The following is a 15,612-nucleotide window of genomic DNA, read 5'->3' on the forward strand; positions in this document are numbered from 1 at the left end:
TAATAATTACTTTTTATAGATATTATAGTAATCATAACTGTTAAGAATCTTTTAAATGTTTCGATTTTTATTACCATTGCGATACAGTTTTGTCAAAACTTGAAAAGGGTATAGAGGGTACATTGAGAAATGCAAAAGAAAAAGCAGGGTCTATCTAACGCCCTTCTAAAAAGGCTTGAAAGAAACACTAGAATTATAAAATTGCAACAAAACAAATTACAGTACAACCTCATTTACCCAGACAAATTGAGACTAAAAGCACTCTGGAGAGTCGAAAATCAGGTTAATTCACATAATTAGTAAAACAAATTTTTAAATAAGCAAGCCACATTACTTGTAGCAAAACCACATAGCACTGTTAACGAGACATTGAAAAAAATTTCATTTCTTAACAAAACTTATGCTAGTCTTCTGTTTCAAATATGCATGGTTTCAGTTTGAATGAAAAACTTTCACACATATGCTGTATCATTAGCTGGAATAGTTAGCGGCAGTTTATCAATTTTAATGGAGTTAATTCAGCATTAGCTGTTGTACTCTTTTTTTCTTCTGTTAGCTGCTTTTATACAGTTGTATGATTCAGAAATAAAAAATATGCATTCGTCTGTGCACAGTCATAAGACTTTCTTTTTTTTTTCCGACCATAATTTGATATTTAACTAGGCACTTTTAATATGAATTGAAGTTATGTTACTAATAATTTTATGAACATAAATTAATGATGTATTAATACACCATAAAAATATAGTACATCAGTTTTTAGTTATTATTAATAGCAAATTAACAATATTACTATGATTAATGTACTTTTTACATTGAAAATACAGTAGTTGAAAAAATAAATATCGAAAATATTACGATATTTTCAAAATAAATATAGGATATATATCGATTGATATATATCGGCGTACCCTGGTGCCATGTAATTTTTTATTTGAATATAGGATTCTTTAAGCCTACAAATTTGATCTGTGTTATTCGAAAATCTGGATCAACGAGGCTGGATAAATGAGATTCTACATTACTTACGATTCTGAAACAAAAAAAGCTCTGAACACTTACTTCTGGTTGGCTTGCATGAAATGCTGATGACTTTGAATACTTAATTTCTTCTTCGAAATATTGATCTTCACCAGTTTCATCTATAGGTTCACTTTTTATGGGTCTAGGTTCGAAACTATCAATACAATTGGAACTATTTTCATGTAGACTTTCAAGGGAAAGCTGCGGAAGATTATCCAAATTAACAGCAGATTCATTGGAAAAGTTTGAAACAGGAATTCGGTCATCTTTAACACTCCAGTTTCCTGAAGCAGATAATGTTGAACACATAGAAACGTCATTTAAATTACTTTTGGAAGTATGACATGTCCTTAAATCTTCTGCTGAAGGATATGACACTTCATCTTGAAGACTCTCTTGTTTTATTTGCTTCTGTTCCATAGGAGGGTAACATTTTTCGAAGAATGAATTACTAAAACAAGGTTCATTTCCCAAAGCAGAAGATGTTGAACTAGAAACTTCATTTATATTATTTTTTGAAGTATGACTTGTCCTTAAATCTACTGTAGAAGAATATGGCAGTTCATCTTCAAGACTCTCTTGTTTTATTTGTTTCTGTTCCATAGGAGGGTAACACTTTTCAAAGAATGAATTACTAAAACAAGGATCATTTCCAAGAACTGTCGAACTAGAACTATCACATAAATTATTTTTGGAAGAATGATTTTTCTTTAAATCTTCTGTTGAAAGATATGGCACTTCATCTTGAAGATTTTCTTGTTTTATTTGCTTCTGTTCCACAGGAGGGTAACATTTTTCAAAGAATGCATTACTAAAACAAGGATCATTTCCTTGTGCAGATGATGTCGAACTAGAAACATCACATAAAATATTTTTGGAAGAATGACTTTTCTTAAATTCTTCTGCTGAAAAATAAGGTTCTTTATCTTGAAGACTTTTTTCTTCTATTTGTTTCTGTTGTATGGGAAGATAACATTTTTCTCCGACTGGGTTACTAAAACAAGGATCATTTTGAACAATATTTTGAATCGAAAATGCAAGATGCTTTAACCGTTCAGCTTGCAGCTCAAGTGCAGTCCTTATTCCACTATCTACATTCTTTACAGTTTGCTGTAATTTCTTATAATACCCAATTTCATTTTTATAGAGATTCAACAATGGCAAGATACTTTTATTTTCTGTACAGCTAAGCTCATATATGCTTGATTCTGCTAAAGCATCAAGTTCATTTAAAGAATTAAGTTGAAAAAAACTTTTCTTTTCAGGGGCTTTCAAATTGTTCAAAGAATCTAAAATAATCTTATTCAAGTTATTAGAACTGGGTAAATCTTTATCACCTAATAGAATTGAAATATCATCATGAAAAGGATCTGAATGTGGAGTGTAATTGCATTGCAATTTCTTTCTAAACTCTTTTGAAGAATTTTCGGAATTCAAATCGCAGTTCATGAAATTATTCGGTCGATCACTCTCTGGTAATATATTAGAGGGGTATACACAAGGTTTTATATCTATGTCAGAGGATGCATTTCTTGAAATTCCGAGTCTGTTTTGTGGGTCAACATGTCTATTTGTGCATTGTGCCATTTCATTTACGAATGGAATTTTTGTATTTGAACTTGGCTCGCTTGATTTTTCAAAAGATAGGGTTGAACGTTCCACAGTTAAACTTTCTTGATTTCCAAGATTACGTTGAATTTTTTGTTCAGTAATACCAATTGGTGAAAAGTTTTGCTTGCAATATGCATTATGATGGCTAGAGAAGCTACTTTCAGACTTGACCCTATCATTTATTAAGGACATATTTGCATTTTGCCCTACAATATTACTTGATGCTCCGCCGACAGTATTTGTATTGTTAAAACTATGAATACTTCTGTCAGAACACAATGTGGTATCAGAAAGCTTTGCTCCACTTTCAAGACTTGATTCATTTAGATTTGAATTTGAAAACCTATCAGAACTTAAAGCTTTAGCACTTTGGGAAACTACAATAGAGTTTGATGACTTAATATTGTCAACGAGTCTGTGTGACATGTCTTCTTTGAGTAAAGAATTGCATTTTATTTTTTCTTCACTACATAATTGAACAGGTGCATCATCTAAAATTATGCAATCATTTTCTAAATCTAGAGTTTCTTTATTTAAAGACTTCTCACTTGACTGGATTTGAAAAGTTTGATTCAATGAAGTGACATTTTTGGCAACACTGTTACACACGTTATTTTCTGAGGAACAATCAAAATTACACAACTTTACTTCATTATTTTGTTCTGTGCTTGGAGTCTTAACTTGGGAAACGAAACATGAATTATCAATTTTCAAAGAAACTTCTTTTTCCTTCAGACTCTCAGCAACACAAGACGTAGACTCCAACAAAATTATACAATCTTCTTCATCAGAAATAGGAACATTTTCACTTTTAGAGGGCATGATTCCAGTTGTATCACTTGAAATGGTTCTTGGCAGAGAATTAAGTTCAGTTCCATTTGTAATAGTTTTCTCTAAGATGTTAACTTCTTTATTGAGAACTTTATCAATACTTTCAGAACATGGTTTGACTAACTCTTGACTCCCCATTTTCTCCAGATCTTCACAATCTTCTTCATCACTTAATGTTATACAATTCTCAGTTATTGATTTATTTTCTCCATATTCTAAAGGCTTAGATTTAGCATAATCACTGCCCTTAAAAAGATTTTCTTTACGTTCAGCACTGCTTGTTTCAAGGATTGTTATATCATCATTGCTATCAACTGTAACACTAAAGCTTGTACCTTCCCCTGGCAATTTCGCTCCAATAACCTGTAATTTCTTTTCTTCAAGAGGGGCAGTTTTTGGTTCATTAAATGAAACTCTTGTTCCACATTCTGTATTTACCTGCTCTGCAGATACTTTTAATGACATATTTTCATTAAGTTGCTTCACAACACTGGCATCAGTATCCAATGTTTTTTCTTGAGAAATGCTAGAACTCTTAGTTGCCAAATCACCATTGTGGTTCACCTTGCTGAAAGTAGGTTTAGGAGCATCAATTTCAACAATTTCCACATCAGAGTCTTCATTTTCATTAGTTCTTTTGCTTTCTGCGCAATTTGTAAAATCTAAGGAAGCAAGTTCTTTGCCTGCATCTTCTGCTTGAACTTGGGCACAAGGATTCAAATTTGGCAATTGTTTATTAGATTCTAACAAACATTGAGAACTTTCGATATTGTGCACAGAATCACTTTGAATTGGACAAGCACATTTCTCCTCATCAGATAAGTCTATTATAATTTCATTAGTTACAACAGGCAAGGTGTTAATGTCATTCTTTGTAGCATTTTTACAATCTTTAGAACTCGAAATTTTTGCTTTCTTATCAATATCATTATTCTGTTCTATTAAGACCGAGCAACGGGAAGAAAGAGTGAGAACATTTTCAGAGTACGTAGATGCTTTCAGATTTGATTTTTTGTTTTCACTAACTTGAAGAGAAATATTCTTTTCATTTACCAAGTCATTAGAAGTACTAAGTTCTTTTCCATTATGTACAGAAAGAGAGAGACCATTTTCAGAGTTCACAAAAGTTTTCTGATTTGATTCTTGATTTACATTTCTTTTAGGAATAATATTCTTTTCACTTACCAACTCATTATCACCAAGTTCTTTTCCAGTAGGTACAGAAAGAGAGAGAAAATTTTCGGAGTGTACAGATGTTTTGAGATTTGATCTTTTGTTTACACTTCCTTCACGAATGATATCCTTTTCGTGTATTAAATCAGAAGCACAAATTTCTTTACATACATCACGAGAAACAGCTTCCTTATTAAATTCAGCACTTTCATTAGTATTTTTTTCACTATTTATTTCAGGAAGCAGCTTTGGTGTTGATTCTGCACAGTCATCACTAGTGTCACTGCAGACATTGTTAGAATACATGTCTACCGATTCGGATTCACTTGATTCTATCACATATTTCAACTTTGACCTTGTACTTTTTTCGCGATGTTTAACTTTCTCAGTCACAGTTATACTTTGTGACAATTCTTGAGTTTTCCTTTTCTTCCATTTCACTTTACTTGCCTTGTCATCGATTTGTTCATCTGAGGACGACTCCTTTGGTTCTAAGATACGATATGAATTGGATCTCGTCTTTCGGCTTTCTTGCTTATCAATTGTTTTTATAGTCTTTTCATCCTTTGAAGATTTACTTTTGTGCAGTTTTTTTTTCTTACACTTTTCGGTTTTTTCAGTTTCATCCTCTTCATCTGAAGATAGTTGGGATTTTTTGTTTTTCTTTTGAGATTTTTTAGTTTGTGATGAATGTCTTGGTTTATGTTTTTTAACAAAACATTCAAAGTCATTGTCTGTATCTTCCTCTGAGAGTTGAGCAGTACTTGCCTCATTATCCTTTGGTAATATACCACTATCAGAAGAGATGCTGCATGATTTTCTTTCGTCCTTATTTTTTACTTTTATTTTCTTAGAAACCAAAGCAGACTGTTTGGAATCACTGCTTGAATTTTCAAAAGTATTATTTTTAAAGATTTTTTTGACAGGCTGACATGATTTCACAAAATCACTTTCCGGTTTTGGGTAACTTCTTTTGAAGCTCTCTGGGCTAATTCGTTTAATTTTCTCACTTGTACGTAAGGGCCTGTCATGATTCACAAAATTACTTTGAGGTTTAGGAAAGCCCTTTTTGAAAGCATCTGGGGTCTTTTGTTTTATTTTTTCACTTGTACCCAATGACATTTTGTGGTTAACAAAATTTCCAGCTTTAGGAAAGCTTTTCTTGTAAGCATCCAAGGTCTTTTCTTGTTTAATTTTCTCGCTTGCATGCAAGGGCACATCACAATTCATGAAATCGCTTTTGGATCTAGGAAAGCTTTTGTTTTAAAGCTTCCAATGTCTTTTTTTGTTTCATTTTCTCACTTGTATGAAAGGATGTATCATGAGTGTTCAAATGTAAAGCAAACTGATTTCGAGGTTTTTTCAAAGGAGATTTTGATAACTTTCGGATATGTGCTCTGGGTTTTGGGAGGGATCGATTGTGTCGTAAATATTTTAGGTTCTTTTGACATTTTGCCATGAGTGGATGATATTTATTACTGGTGCCAGTCTTGTTAAGTTTAGTTCCATGAATATTAAACTCTGGGGGATTCTCAAGAACTTGTGGCAAGATTTCAGGTTTCCTTTTAAGTGACTTCAAAACATTTTCATAATGAACATGTTGACTAAAATGTTTCATAGAGTCCATCTCATTCATTATATCTTGAATATAATCCACACTACTATTTGTATTTGATGAACTTCCCAAATGAGTAATTCTTTTAGGCTTTACTCCAATATCTTTTGCCATATTGATTTCAAATGTTAGCAGTTTATTTTTTCCTGAAATGAAAATACTTGAATAAACAAACAGATTTTAGGCACCAAATTATGACTTTTTTCAAATTAAAAGTTAAAAAAACACAGGAGCACAGGCAAAAAAACAAATTGTATTAAACACAACTGAAACTCAATTTGATAAAAACTTTGGGACCACAAAAACCAATTCTTAAAATTGAAATGCTCCACGAACTATGTACTACTTACAATACACATTTTCATAGACTGTTTTATGAACATGCATAGATATTTTATTTTGCTCCAATAAAAAAAAAGGCATCGAAACACAGGCATACAAATCAAAATAAAAGCAAAGATGAAGTCACAATTTAAATGAAAGGGAATATAATATTTTTCTTTTCCACATTATGAGAATTCCTGTCCCTCGTGTTGGAATTCTTAGGAAAGAGCTACTTTAACCTTTCATACAGTTCATGAAAAAGATTTCTGCCGATTAGTTCACAGGGGCAGATGAAGGAATAATTTTTGGAGGAGAACAAGAAATTGAAAAGTTCATCCCCCCCCCCCCCCCGCATTTCACTTTTTGATAGCTAAGTTTTCATGACTTTTTTTTGAAATGTTTTTTCTTCTTTTTTCCAGGATCCCTTGAGACCAATTAACATAATTTTAAATAACATAATACTAGGCACTTTTCTACTTTTAATGTGGAAGTAAAATATCTTCAGCATTTCAAGCCAATTATAAACACTAAACGAAATATAATTTCATCGAGCTGCTGTAAAATGAGTTTATCTTTATTAGGAACATTTTCATAGTGATTGAGACGAGGACAAGGTTTTTAAATGAATTTATATTTTAACTATAAAATACTATGTAAATTGAGAAATTATAGCTTTATAATATATAGGTTTTGTTAAAGAATTCAGAAGCTACTTCGTTGGGAAGCTATTTCAAAGCAGTTGCTAATCTGTTCTTAAACATTTAAACACTCCATGCTGTTTTAATTAATATTATGGTTTTGTGAAGAACTATCATGTGATTTACTTCATTTTGCAGTTTTTATAAGCTTAATAAACCTGTTATTTTGCAAATTAGCTTCCTGGATTGAAAGGACTTTTCTAGGCACATCTTAAAACATTTTTTAAAAAATAACAATTACCGAATTCCATCAAAGAATTAATAGACGAATGGCGGTATTACTTTCCTTTGAGTTTGAAAGGCAGTAATTTAAATTGCCACTCTGATCTCAGAAATTCAAATAAGATTTGTGTCTTTTGTGTTCCTTTTAAATAACTGTAAAACATTTCTTCATGTTAGGTAGACAAGTATATTTTTAAAAAATGAAATGGTTAAATCCATTTTTCCTTTTGGGGGTGCACGGACACCCCCTTTTCTAAAATCTGCTACTGACAGGTCATAAAAACGAAAAAATTGCATTGTTTCACCAAAAATTTAGAGGACTAACGAATAGTTTAATGTTTATAAATTAGGGGTTTGTGAAATAGAGCATTAATTGTATGCAGTTTAAAAATAATTTTAAACTTTGTTGATATTAAAAGCTAAATACAGATGAACCTAGTTTGAGTCACGACAAAAAAACATTTGTTGCTTTCAATGGCCTGTAAACCCCAATGTTGATGCAACATGTCACATTGACTTGCTTCAAAATTAGGTTTCAGCATCAAAAACATAAGAAACTGCATGGTAAAGGGATGCTAAGAAAGGGATTCAGACAGCAACTGTATGGAAAGTGAAATGGAAAGTACAGTCAATTCTCGATAACTCGAATTTGAAGGGACTGACGAGAAACTTCTACTTATTGGAAGTTTGACTTACTGCTAGTTTCGGTTTTCGACATTTTAATATGAAAAACCATCGAATATTTTAATCAATATGTACATGTAACAGACAAAATTACAGAACAAAATTTTTCAGGCACAATATGCAGTTTCTCTGTAAAGAGTTCTGAAGACAAAGTGGTGTCTGGTCTTGAACTTCTCTAGCCATCCAAATGGAAATTTTCTATGTTCAGTAATATAGCAAAATTTGTTGCTTTCTCATGCAGCAAACATCTACAGTCAAAACTCCATATATCAAACTTCCACATTTTAAAATTTTCTATATATCGAAATCCCAGCAAACTTCCATGTTCATTACATAGAAAAAAAATTTCTATACATCGAAAAAATCTATATATCGAATTTTTTTTTTGAGATATTCGAAGATTTTTTTCACTTTAGACTGTTCGTCTCATGAAAAATGAAAGTTAGGGGAGAAAATTGTTTATTAAAGGTTGCTACAAAACTCATAAGGAATCTGAGGTTGAGGGGTGTATAGATAAGTCTTTGTTTCGTTCTGGAGTTCTTAAATTCCCTCAAGTTTATTTCGAATCTTAGTTGTAACCAGTAGCATTGTAAAATCAGTTTCAAGTTCTCCCTTTTGTCTGTTGATATCATTACTAGTCTTTTTAGCAGCAGTAAAAATCATTCAAGTTAAGGATATTGATTTTTTACTTTTCTTTCGATTACATCGTCAAAATGAAAATCCCCTAATGTTGCGGATCAAGTTGAATTGAAGAATGAAGATGTATTAAGGCGCAAAAGTGTAATTTCTGTTATTTTTTTTATTAGCTTTTATTTAATCCGATGCTCGTATCAATTAAAAATTGGTTTTCATACTCGTAAATTAGCTTTAATTTAGATGTTTTAGGAGACTTTTAGGATAAAATAAGATCGTTTCTATGTATAGAAATTTATGTATCAAATTCCCCCCCCCCCCCCCCGACAATTTGCTACTTCGATATATGGATGTCCGACTGTACTTATAAAACTGCATAGTCTTGAATGCGATACTGCTGGAACCACTTGAATAGAGCCGATTCTTCATTCGTTTCAAATTCGGATTCAAGGATTTGTACCGCTTATGAAGTTTCTCTTTCAAAATCGTCGACAGATTATTTGGAGCCATATTTCAATGCAATATCTTTTTTTTTGGATTTTTTTCAATATATTATAAATAAGATTTACTTTATTTTCTAAATCCAAGGTTTTTAGCTTTCGCTTAAACATGTAAAGAAAACTCGCTTTCTCGGGGACTTATCAGCAAATGATTGAACTAAAGAATGAAGTGGATTTTAACTTAGGTCAGCCTTTGAATAAAGGTTTTATAAGTTGACGTGGCAACTTGACAGCAGATCTGTAGTCCAGCAACATAATGTTTAAGTGTAAGCAGTACAGTACAACAAAAGAAAACAAGCTATATTCATTTCCACAATTATAACTCCTTTGTGGTACATTGGCTCAACATGTGTTCCCTTGCTTTAGAGGTCTAAAATGAAGGTGAATTGAATTTCTCTCATAGTCACTTGAATTATATTTTTTCTTCCTTTTTTTCATTCTTTCAAAATGAAGTTCGTTATTTTTTAAAAAATACTTTGTTAAAGGAAGTTAACTTGATAACTTAGATATGGAGCACACAGCATGGAATAAAAGACAAAGCGACTGGGACTTGATAATTTGGGCAATAATTACAGTATTCTTCGAGTTTTCACGTTTAGCAGTCAGTTGTATAGCGCACCAAAACAATCCCCTTTTCTGAGTACCTCCAAGTATACAAACCAAATACCTCCATTTTTATTCAGCCCACCAAACCCCCCCCCCCCACCAAAATGGGGTCATGGCACAGAGTGCACCATTGAAATTTTTAGGGAGTATTTTTCGGGGGGGGGGGCATTTTTTTCTTTTTTGGGAGGCTTTTGCTTTGGGGGTTCCGGATTTTGGGGGGGGGGACAATAGGCATTACTGTGATTTAGTTTTTCATCTGCCCCCCCCCCAACCATTTTTGATAACTGGCCAGAGAAGTAGCATAACATTGTCTCAGAGCATCAATAAGACATCTAATCCCTCCGAGGCGATTATATTTAATTTTGCCTTAAGTATGCAAACATGTTTACCAAAAATGCAAATATATAATATATTTCATTTTTACTAAAGTAATTAATCTATAGATTTTTTCATCTCTAGCAAAAGTTCAACATGAATGAGACTAACACATTCTCTGGCACAAAAGACATTTATTAGTAAAAATCTTTACATTCATTTTTACGAAGAAGAAACTCTTCTACATCTTGTTTTTATCTTGCCTTCATCACTCTTCAGTTACTAAACAAAAAAGAAAATATTAATGCACTGTAAGGTTTGCACACATTTAAAAAAATCAGATATAAAACTTAAGACAGAAATTTTTCTTATATTGTGCATTGAGTAAAACAAACTTCACAATACTAAACTTTGAACTTTAAATGCAGGCAATTAACAAATACAAAAGATTCATTTTACTATACTACTTAAAAAACAACTTATTATCAAATGATATACATTATGATAAACAGAAGTAAATAAGGAATGAATTTGCAAAAACATATTTAGAGTCATGTATGAAACAGTACCTAGGGAGAGGGGGGTCTTGGCGCAGATTACGCCATTGAAATTTTTAGGGGAGGTGTTTAAAGGAGCATTTTTGTGGTATAGGGGTGAACCATTTTTCTAGGGGGGGGCACCCCTGAACTACAGGAGTAGATAGAAAATGTTCAGCATTTGTCTTGTAATTAATTGGGAAAGTATTTTCCATACAATATTTTACAATGCTTCATCTCAAAATTTACCATAACTTTTAAGTGCTAAATTTAATTTTTGCTAAATGTGCCAATCAAAAGATTGATTAGATAACTATACTACATTTTGTACAGTTAAATTTCTATGATTAATAACTTTAATAGCAACTTTGTTTCATACATTTTAGAAAGGTAATTTAATTTTAACTTTTTGGCATTAACTTTGCAATGTTTTCAAATTTTCAGTTTCCTTAATTTCACTTTCAAAACTGAACATTGTAAGTTTGCTACTTGATAAGAAGTTTTAAAAAGTTCTTGAGCATTTAACTTTGCCAATTAAGTTCAAAATTTGATGCATTTGACAGACTAAGCTGAACTATGGATGCCACAGCGTACCTTCAGACATATATCAATGATCAGATAAATAAGTACATTTGTGCTAATAAGTAAACTAAGAAATAACGTCAAAAAGCACAAAATGCAGAATCCTGCAGACACAAGTTTCGGCATTACAAGGAACCTCTTTTTCAATGCAAAAGAAATAAGCTTATGGATGAAAAGCTTTTGGCTTTTTTGTTTGATGTCTTTTTATCCATTAGCTTTTTTTTATTTTTGCATTGAAAAACATGTTCCTTGTAATGCCGACACACGTGTCTGCAGGAATCTACAATTTGTACTTTTTGACATAGTCATTTCTTTTTATACCAACGATGCTAGTGGTTATTTAGTCAAATCTCTTGCTCAGCCCAAATTTTTCCAGATGAAAGGTGGACATCTTAACAAGGTAGTGTTTTTCTGTGAGGTTTTTAAATCAAACTGTACTGGCAATATGTCTTAAAATAGTTGGCTAAGACAAGGGGGTTCAATCCTCAGCCTTCTTGCATCCTCAATAGACTGATGATGTACAATAGGAGGGAGAAAATGCTAATATCTTTATTTAACACTAGCTAAAATTAGCACATTAATGAAAACTGTTAACCTATAAGAACATTATGGAGTATTTTTTGTATATATTAGAATAACACAGATTTAGATTTAACTAGATATACCTCGAGAAACTGGTTCTACGGGCAGTAGAGCCTTTTTAAAAAGATGGTAAAGCTTCCAAAAAGCACATGCAGGTAAACTTCTGCTGTAGCCTAATACGATGCAAAGAGCATTGTGTCCTTGTAGACTAACTACGCTTTTGCCTCTTTCAGGGCTCAATTTTTTATGAGGCAGAGTAGGCAGCTGCCTAGGGCAAGGGTGCCCATATGCAAAATTGTATGGGGGGGGGGGGGGCTCAGATACTTTTCCCATGAGTTAGTTAGCTGGATATTTTTCCCCCATGGAAATCTATTTCAGAACAGTTTAGAGTCGATAAAATTTGAAATTTTTAATAACTTATTCATTAACGACTGGAGAAGAAATGTTTTCACATTTTTAAAATGAAGAAAGTACCAAAAACAAGGATGCTCTAATTTCTAAGAGGGGGGGGGGCTCAAGCCCCCCTATATGGGCGCTCTTGACCTAGGGCAACAATTTTTAGGGGCGGCAAATTTTGCTGTAACAACGTTTTTTTTTTTTTTAATTTTATTCAATTACATGTTTTTTCAGTGATTGACGTGCATTTTCTCTTCTACACCATTAATGTATTAAGCCTGGGCGGCAAATGAAAATAAGTGACAAATGAAAATAAATGACGAGCGAAAAAAGCCGAATAGTTTTAAATGGAGAAAACATGCTCAGTTAAAAACCAATGAACAAAAAGGAGTCTATTTTCAGTTGAGCAGTGTTCAAAAGCAGAATTTTTGGCCTTTTTGCAATGTAGTAACAATTAACAAGAGAAATACCCTGGAGCAATCAGGAGTCGTAAGAAAATTAAAGTGAGTGAATGTAATAAAACAAAGAGGAAATAATTTAAATCGTTGATTCAGAGATGAAAAGGATTCTCAATTTGTTGAATGATGAAATAAGAGTATGCACGAATATCATACATTCATAACACCTAATTAGGAAGGAAGGTTAATCATAAAAAAAATTTATATAAAATTTCAAAAAAAGAAGAAAAAATCTCAATGTTACAATTTTGTCTCCAAATTTTCCACATAGGGAGTTTTGAGAGGTCTTTCTAGCGTTTTTTTCAATCAATGAAATTTTGCATTTTTTAAATTATTTTTTTATAGGAGGGGAGGAGGGAGCAACAGATTTCAGATCTGCCTTGGGGCAGTGTGGAGCTAAATTCGACTCTAGCCCCTTTTCCTCCAGTTTCCATGTGCTCAACGGCGGCCAGTGGCTGTTCTCCATGTCCATACAATGCTTAAAATTTCCAGTTTATACAAGCTTTAAAATATTGAAAAGGCCCATAAATCAATAAATACAAATGTTAAGAGGAATCTGCTTTTCAAATTAATAATATCTTGTGGATAGTAAGACAACAGACAGAAGGTATTTTGCTTTTTGGCTTTTAAAAGATGTCTTTATAATTGCAACAAAATTATTCCTTTGCAATGAAAAAGCTGTTCCTTGTAACACCAAAGCATGTCTGAAATTTAACTTCCACTTAAGCATTTTAAATGTTCTTTTAATGCTTTTCACTATTTGCATGAAGGTAAAAATTAACTTTTAAGGTTTAGTTTTTATTATCTTCTTTCGAATACTCAAAACAAAATTTCAAAATAACTTATCTACATAGTTCGATCTCATCCCATTTTTATCTCGTTAGCTTTGATCAGGTAAGTCTAAATAAAGCTTTGTTCTTTTGGTAAAAGATTAAAAGAAAAATATTACAAATTTAAAAGGATGTTTTTAACAATTTAACTGCACTGAACTATGTGATTAAACACTTAGTATGCATTCATTTTGCGGTATTGTTTACAAGAGCATTTAAAAGGCATGCTTTGATTCTCGAACTAACTGTTCAACAAAAAGTGGAAGTATCAGTGCATGCTTAACAATAAAAGCAAGCGATTACTGTTTTGAAGTAAGAACCTGGTTGTTTTTAGAATCTACTGCAAGGCAAAAATGCACAAGGAAACCGTTTTTAAAAAGTATTAAACCAGGGGAAATAAGGGGGGGAGGGATTCAGGGACAACTTGTTAAACCTTCCCCTTTCAGATCATAAAAAAAGATCTAACACAGACCACATCCCCCCCCCCCCGTAAATATCTTTCAGGATATCAGACTTCCAAAGAAATTCTATCCTTGTAAAAACAAGATTGATTAAATATTAGATATATTTCCCAATTTTATGCAATATTTTATGGTCTAAGGCAGTGGACTATTGTCAGTTACTAAAGATGTAGTCTTTATAGAATTTGTCATTTTACATAAAGCCATTAAAGGACAATAAGTCTATACTTATATATATCTTTAGTTTTCTAGTTTTTTATTATTACTTTAAGTAGAGAAGTATTGATTCGTTTTATACAACTGTCAAGTCACAACTAAATATTCAATCTATACATTTTTCATTTCTCCCCACATTAATAATTAACATACAACTCTGGGCTGGTCTCGAACTAAAATTTAAATAACTTTAGGCAAATGTATTAATAAAGTTAAATAGTGAATTGCAACTTACCTTGAACAGTTGATTCCATGAAACTATTAGCGCCCTTCTGAGATAAATTCCACAGCTCCACGAGCTGTGTGTGCTCGAGCTAAGCGCGAGCTGCCAAAAATTAATGTAGGTTTGAAACAATATTAGCTTTCTTAACAGCGATTCGATAACTTTTTTTTCCCCAGAAAAAAAAAAGCCCCCTCCAGCAAGAAACAAATTAGACTTTAAAATTAAGAATCTTACTTTGCACCTGTAAAAACGTAAAATAAAATCATTTTCAACAGACAAAGGATAATTTTTTCAAGCACAGCTCAAAACTATTTTTAGAACTAAAGAAATCAGAAAAGAACCAAAGTAATTTTGCAAGTTCGACTTGAAACATTCGTTTCCAAAGAAGGCATTACAAACAGAAATTAAACTTATTGAACGGAAATGAAAGATACTCACACAAAATGAACAATGCTGTCTTACAACTTTAATTTACCAAACAAAAACAAAGAACCACCAAACATTACCCGCCAAATTTATTACACACTAAAATTAATGGACGATCCCAATCCCAGCAGCACCACGCTGGAATAAGAAAGACAACACCAGACAACTAACCTTCTTCCTTTGAATGATTGAATATTGACTTTCTCACCTGGTGGCGCTGTTTTGTTCTTTGTGAAATATCATGCAAAAAATCCAAGAAACTCTCTTGGGTTAATTTGCATACATAAATTAAAACTTTGTGACCCTCAAGAATACAAAATTTAAAACATACTGGCAAAACCTTGCTGACTCCTCATTGACCAAGTAGGATAGTATTCGGAACTATGTATATTTTAACAAATTTTAGTTTAATGGTATCATTTGCAATATTTTTTTTTTATTCTCACTATTTATAACAATGATTTTATCTTATTGTGCTTATGATCGTAGCAGAACGTTTGAAAAATTCAGAGAAACCTCTTCAAAAGTTTCATTCTTTAGCTAAATTGGAAATTTTAACAGAACTTCTGGGGCCTCCGTGGCAGTGCTTGCCACTGTGCAGTCTAGAGTCCCTATATATAGGGACTCCCAAGTCCCTATATATAGGGACTCTAGTGCAGTCTAGGAA

The 15,612-nt window shown here is 32.3% G+C and overlaps 1 protein-coding gene across 1 annotated transcript in view; it reads right to left on the bottom strand.

The window, feature by feature from the left end:
• LOC129224325 (uncharacterized) overlaps window positions 1-15,075 on the bottom strand; it is a 38,884-nt gene extending 23,809 nt beyond the window's left edge. The window contains exons 1-2 of the mRNA XM_054858762.1: window positions 14,958-15,075; window positions 1,063-6,399 (exon numbers count right to left, since the gene is read on the bottom strand). Coding sequence (XP_054714737.1) covers window positions 1,063-5,868 — 4,806 coding nt within the window. The 5' untranslated portion in view covers window positions 5,869-6,399; window positions 14,958-15,075. The remainder of the gene's footprint in view (window positions 1-1,062; window positions 6,400-14,957) is intronic.
• Window positions 15,076-15,612: the final 537 nt, after the last annotated feature.

Source organism: Uloborus diversus, chromosome 6, assembly GCF_026930045.1.
Source record: "Uloborus diversus isolate 005 chromosome 6, Udiv.v.3.1, whole genome shotgun sequence".
In the NCBI taxonomy this organism is placed as follows: Eukaryota; Metazoa; Arthropoda; class Arachnida; order Araneae; family Uloboridae; genus Uloborus; species Uloborus diversus.